This window comes from Azolla caroliniana, unplaced genomic scaffold (genome assembly GCF_043228905.1).
Source record: "Azolla caroliniana isolate FFs.n. ecotype wild unplaced genomic scaffold, voAzoCaro1.0.p SCAF_1000, whole genome shotgun sequence".
NCBI classification, from domain to species: Eukaryota; Viridiplantae; Streptophyta; class Polypodiopsida; order Salviniales; family Salviniaceae; genus Azolla; species Azolla caroliniana.
Genome location: NW_028231435.1, coordinates 1 through 6,764, shown reverse-complemented (window position 1 = coordinate 6,764; position 6,764 = coordinate 1). Strand labels below are relative to the sequence as shown.

General features: G+C 37.7%; 1 protein-coding gene across 1 annotated transcript; it reads right to left on the bottom strand.

Moving 5' to 3' along the window:
* Positions 1-618: 618 nt before the first annotated feature.
* Positions 619-2,418, bottom strand: LOC147847455 (uncharacterized). The gene has a single exon (XM_087339173.1). It carries the CDS (start codon positions 2,413-2,415, stop codon positions 640-642), a length of 1,776 nt encoding a protein of 591 aa, XP_087195299.1. The 5' UTR covers positions 2,416-2,418; the 3' UTR covers positions 619-639.
* Between the last annotated feature and the right edge of the window lie 4,346 nt (positions 2,419-6,764).

Genomic DNA, 6,764 nt, shown 5'->3' with positions numbered 1-6,764 from the left:
GATTACGAGATCCTAATGTTGTAGTTTCAAATTAAGGGAGCTTGAGCCAAGTGAACCATATTAACATGGAGAATGAATGACCTTTTTCCAATGACAAATTATCATGTATTTATATTTAATTAATCCAATTAATGTTCCAATCTGCTCTAACACCAGCTTGCAATACTTTTCATTGATGTGGATTGTGGCCCTCCACATATGAATATTAGTGGACAATTACTTTGATGTAGTACTAATGGATGACCATTATCATGGCCATGAGATCCAAACCTCCTAGTTTGAGACTAAGTGCAGATAGAGCTCAATGATCCATATTCACATGGTGAAGGAATGAGTGACCTTTTTTCCAATGACAAAACTTATCATACCTTGGTATTTAAAACTAGATGCACATATTATAAGACAATTAATGTTTACAAGATTGTTAAATGAATTAAACACCTTATTAATGCAAAATTTTCTTCTCATGTTGACCATTAAATTGTACAATTGATTCACAGTATAGTTAATGCATACAAAACATTGTTAAGTAGGGAGTTAACAATGATACTAATGTGTATAAAAAAATGGTATATACCATACGATGATTAGCACCATATGATGAGCCAAATAATGATGATGATATATATGTATATATAATCATGAGCTTGTGATCCCTTTGAGTGCATTGTGGAGGGTGGTGTTGTCGCAAAAGACACAGACTCGTCGAAATACCAAGTCCATGATGCTCCCGGACTCGATCTCGATGTCTCGGCTCAGCTTATTCCAAAGGTGGACTGCGTATGAACTCCGCTTGAGTTGCGACAACTTGGCAGAGACCCAACGAGCCTCGAGGTCATCAATAGGCGCCCGGAAGAAACTTGTTATATGGTCCCAGTCCACGGGATAGAATGCAATCGGCTTCAACACCTTGCAATGTGATCTAAGGGTAGCATACGAATAACGCCTTTTCGAGCTCAAGACCACCCTTGTGACAAGGTAAGGCCCATTGTGTCCCCACTTGCTCCCATTGAAGGTCAAGCAGAAGTCGGCGATGAACCTCGCCAACAAGGGGTTCCTCTTGTCGAAGACCATGACCGCGTTGTTGAGCCGGGTCCATGCTCTTGTCTCCTTGTCGGCATTCTGGGCACCAATCGTGTTGTTGAGGTTCCCGAAGCTCCGCGTGACCACGATGTCGGTGTCAAGGTACGTGCCGCCGTACTTGTAGAGCACAAGGAGGCGTAGGAGGTTGGAGAGGTTCTGGCCAATGCTGATGTGGCCAGGGTCGATGCGGCCCCCACGGAGGTCTTGGAGCCATTTTGAAGCTGGGGTGGAGCTCGAGAGGTACGAGAGATCAGGGGTGATGGCCGTGACACGGAATCCCGCGCGTAGGAACGGGCGTAGAATCTCGGCCCCAGCCGGGGTATCGAAGGTATGGGATAGGATGATGAGGCACGCATCGGGATGTGACTTGAATATGCTCTCGAGCGCGAGATGCTCCCGGGGCCCGAACGAGCTCAAGGCGGAGATCCATGTCATGAAGAATCTCATCTTGCAAGGGCCACTACTAGATTGTGGTGTACTAGGATTAAGGGGTAGAAGCCGCCGACCACGATGATGATGATGATGATGATTATGGTCGAGATCTAGGTCATTATGGTATGCATGATTATCGATGCTAAATTTAGGTTTTTGGCCTGCATTATTGCGATCAATTCCTGCGAGAAATGCATCGATCCTCTTAGAGAATTTGCGGGCGAGATCGTCATCGGAATGGAGGATCTTCAAGCTATTCCAATTCGCGCGGATCCATCGCCGCCTCTCCACGCCTGTCGAGTTAACACTGGGTTGTGGAGGAGGATTAATGCTGCTGGCATGGTAATTATAAGAGCCAGAAATGGTAGAGTTGTTACTCTTATTGTTACTATGGTGAGACTGATTGATGAAATGATGGGCGATATCATCTGAATTGGTTGGATCTAGCATTACCTTGATGGGTGGTTCATGGAGATCGACCAATTTCTGAGGAATGTGATGGTGGGCGATTGGGTATACTTGATCCTGATGATCATGGACATGATTATGATGGTGGGCGATTGAGTATACTTGATTATGGGCATGATTATGATGGTGGGCGATTGAGTATACTTGATCCTGATGGTGGGCGATTGAGTAGAAGCTATCTGCGTGATCATCATCGTCGTCATTATGATTATTCAGTAAGGGAACAACAGAAGAAGAAGAAGAAGAATTGTTGTGGAAATTAATGAGAAAGAGGAGGGATTGGAGAGGCAAGGAGACGAGAGTGAAGAATAAGAAGATGAGGATCATGAAGAGCAGAGGGGAAGAAATGTAGTAAGCAGAAGCTATGGTTTGATTCTTGCAGGAGGAGGAGGATGAGAGCTTATGTGAAGATGCCATGGCCGCCATAGCCATTTCTGCTCTTAAATTTTTTGTTCCTTTCATTTCCACCAAAAAAAAAAGGAGAGAACTTTTAAATTATTCCTGCTTCTGATGCCCCCTTTCAACAAAGAAAAATGAATGGATTGGTTCAAAATAAGGGTCCATAATAATGCCCATTTCCTCCTTCTGACTGTTTCTCTCTTTCTATCTACATTAAGTCCCATGTACTTAATTTATTACCTAAAGACAGCCATTCTTGAATCTTCTAACTAGGAAAGGAAAAAGATCCAAAGGTATGGTGACCTCCTCAACTCAATCACATGACTCCTTCAACGCCGATTCGATTGTTAACGATATTGTAATTGCGTCGTCGACTCAATCGCATGACTCGATTGAATGTCGATGGAATTGTATCGATGGAGTATACAATTCGTTGATTGATTGTCAACAAAATTATTATGCGTCCACTCAATCGCATGTCTCTCGTTGAATGTTGATCAATATACAATTCGTCGATAATTGTTAGTTCGATATTATTATGCATCGACTCAATCACATGTCTTGTTGAATGTTGATCAGTATACAATTCATCGATTGTTAACGATATTATTATGCATCGACTCAATCGCATGTCTCGTTGAATGTTGTTAAGTATAGTTGAATGTTGATCATTATACAATTCGGTGATTGTTAATGATATTATAATGCATCGACCCAATCACATGTCTCTTTGAATGTTGCTATGTATACAATTCATCGTTTGTTAACGATATTATTATGCATCAACTCAATCACATGTCTCGTTCAATGTCGATCAATATGTACAATTCATCGATTGTTAACAAGTATTATAATGCATTGACCCAATCATATGTCTCATTGAATGTTGCTCAATATACAATTCGTTGTTTGTTAATGATATTATTATGCATTAACTCAATCGCATGTCTCGTTCAATATCAAGTAGTATACAATACGTTGGTTGTTAAAGAGATCATTATGCATCGACTCAATCGTATGACTCGTCAACTCATCTCAATGTTTCTTTACATTGCCATCTATGTCCAAACTTCATGGACGTAAGTGATAATTCTATGTTTTGTTTCCGTTAAGTTAGAAATCAATTCAAAATTTGGATTCCATTGTTTTAAAAACAAAACATAGTCTAGGCCATTTTGCTTGTCAAAATAGATAGAGAAAACTTTTTATATCACCATCTATGTCCCGGTTCCACAATCCTGGAGAACGATGCTAATCTTTGTTTCTAGTGAGCTTTATGTCAATTCTAATCCTTATTTCCATTAATATATTTATATATAGTTATGTCACTTCTAAGATCTTTCCCATTTAAAATTTTGTTAGTCAATTGCAATTCTACTTCTTATTGGTGAATTGACTTAATCTTTAAAGTGTTCGATCCTAAAAGAACAATATACATGTGTGAATATCTTCTTTACTAAATTATAGACTCTTGACCATATACTTGCAAAGTAAAATCGTTCCATTTGACATCTACCTAATATCCTCAACCTTTGTGATCAAACCCCCTTCCACTCTAGAGCTTGTCGAGTGGCAGTTATAAGGGAATCTTTATGATACCAACCTTTACTCTCCTTATGTAATATATTTTAATGTTTTGTAGTGCACCCATACTACATATGGGATATCTTATGACTGAGTTGAACCATATACCATATAATAGTAGTGTTTATTGAATGAAATAGAATCTTCATGTCATGTGAATGTTTAACTGGGGGAATATGGTTATCCCCAGAAATGAAGAAAGTTCTCCCAAATAGGTTCATTGCATGTCACCAAAATTACATATATGTATTGTCTAGCAACTATTTCTAGTTTTTAGCTCGTTATAGGCATTCATATGAGGATTTGAAATCTCTTGCCAAGTTTTAAGGCTATAGCATGTAAGTTATACCGTATTAGAGTTTGGGAACTCTTTAAAGTTATAGGTATGTGGCACAACTATTTCAAATTCAATTAACCTTTGCCAACGCTTCAAAATGCATGGAATTCAAAATTTGTTATCATGATTTATCATAATTCACAGTCTCATTACATGTTAAACCTAATGTATATATGTCAAAGCATATAACTCTATATATGTTCAAGCATATAACTTCATACAAATACTGAAAAGGTTTGTGGAAATGTGTAATACCAACATATCTATACTACTATCTCTAAGTTATTTGGAACAAAAATATGAACACGAACAAAACTTGTAAAGTAGTTTGCTTTATTTCATCTCTTAAAAACCTAATTGTGCCCTAGTACTAGTGAGTGGTCCTAATAACCTCATCGGTCGTTCTGTCAATGTCTCTCTATCTCACATGCTTCAAGAACCTCTTGGCTACAACTTACCAATCTCAAGGACTTTGAACTTTTGTGATTGCTTGTGAAAAACTTTATGTGGCCAGTGAAAAAAATGCATGTTAATACAATATATGCAGAAGCTTGCTAAATTTGAACATTGATCAACATATCCTCCAATTTAATTCGCACACGTTGTTGATATTTCGGAACTTTTTTCATCTCATTGTGTCCTATTTTGAGTAGGCCTCCCAACAGCCTTTTCTTATTGCAACCAGTGTAACATACATATTGGTATTTGTGGTCACATTTTAAAGTATGTTGACGAAGGGGTAGTTATTAGGAAACGGAGTTACTTTTCTAAGTAACATGTAGAAATATTTTGTTATGATTTTCCATACTTGACTCTTCACATACCTTACACATCACCTTGGTTTCTCACTTTACCTTTATACCAAAATATCTTCTAGTATATTATAAAGCTTAAACTCTCACATTGTTAAGACACTTGGATTAGTGTGTGGAACTCAACATTGTGCACACTCTCCATTTGTAAGATTGTAACATAATTATACTCATTTCTATTAAAAGGGTTATATGTACAGTGATATAAGATAATCATGTGTGGCTATATATTGTCCATACAAGAACCAATAATTGAGGCTATAAAGAGATGAATAATAGCAAACTACCTAAATCTCGTTTCATTCATTCATTCATTCTTCTACATTTAGGAGAACCAGGTTTTCCTTGGAAGAATTAATTACCTCATACAACCACACCATATCATTCTATGGATGTCATTATAAAGGAAACACCTTAATTTATATCTACGTGTCGATATGTGCTCGCATTGTACAACACATAGATAAGTAGCATCAATCAATCCGAAATATCAATGATGTCCATTATATAATTAGAAGGTTGTAAGTACATAGTTTTAAAGCATCCGAAAAGTGAATTGCAACTACATCAATAGTATATAGAAATCGCATCATTGCTTTGGTATAATAAAGGTTAGGTTACATGTCTATTTCTTCTCTTTAGATGTGTATGCTATTCTAGTGCTACACATAAATGCACGCAACCACAATTGAACTTTCAACTTTTGTCGATACTTATTAGTCATCCTTATAGTGTTCAAAGCTAGTCTATGCTCGTATGGATGCAAATGCGTTGATAAATTTATTATAAGATGCTTCATCGAGACAAACATGTTTGACAACTCGTTTCTATACATGGAAATGAATGCCCTCATGTTAAGATGACAATAATGGTTACATTTTTTTATTTGTTTTTTAAACTACAGCATAGTTTCCATTACCAATGCAAAGCAAATACAATTTAGAATAGTGGCTACATTCTCGAGAACTTGCAAGTATTAATACGAAGTTGTTTATTGTGAAACACGTGGTTCGGGTTTATCAAACACTTCATATTCTTGTTTGGAAATTGAAATACATCAAAGAAAGACATTAACATTAAGAATGAAAATTAAAACATGCCCTAACATGCCCTAACCTTGACACTCAAAATGTTTACATGGAAATGAATGCCCTCATGTCAAGATGACAATAGTGGCTCTCAAGGACTTGCAGGTATTAATCCAAAATTGTTTATTGTGAAACATGTGGTTTGGGTTTATCAAACACTTCATATTCTTGTTTGGAAATTGAAATAAATCAAAGAAAGACATTAACATTGAGAATGAAAATAAAAAGCGGCATGGATTGATCACTCTGTTGATAGGTGGACAGACGCCTTCAATGTGGATAATTGGTGCTACATATGCACGAGAGGTAAAATCGTCAAGATCCGTTTTGAGAGAGGCTTGCAGTCCAAATCCCCTAGGTTCTCGGAAATTTGGATGTTGATCGCAGGCTTCACCCTGTGGTATGTATGGAAAGTGCGTTGCCTAAAGGCTTCCAAGATCCGATACGACCCCCGAAGGAAGTGAACATGGACATATGGTTTGCGTTTATCAGCTACCTACGAGGGCAAATGGATGAGGTTTGCAGCCATTCCAACGACGTGGTCACTGCTCGTTTGTGCTT

Bases quoted from the DNA above. Each gene is read 5' to 3' on its own strand.
- LOC147847455 (XM_087339173.1), bottom strand. From the start codon at position 2,415: ATGGCTATGGCGGCCATGGCATCTTCACATAAGCTCTCATCCTCCTCC.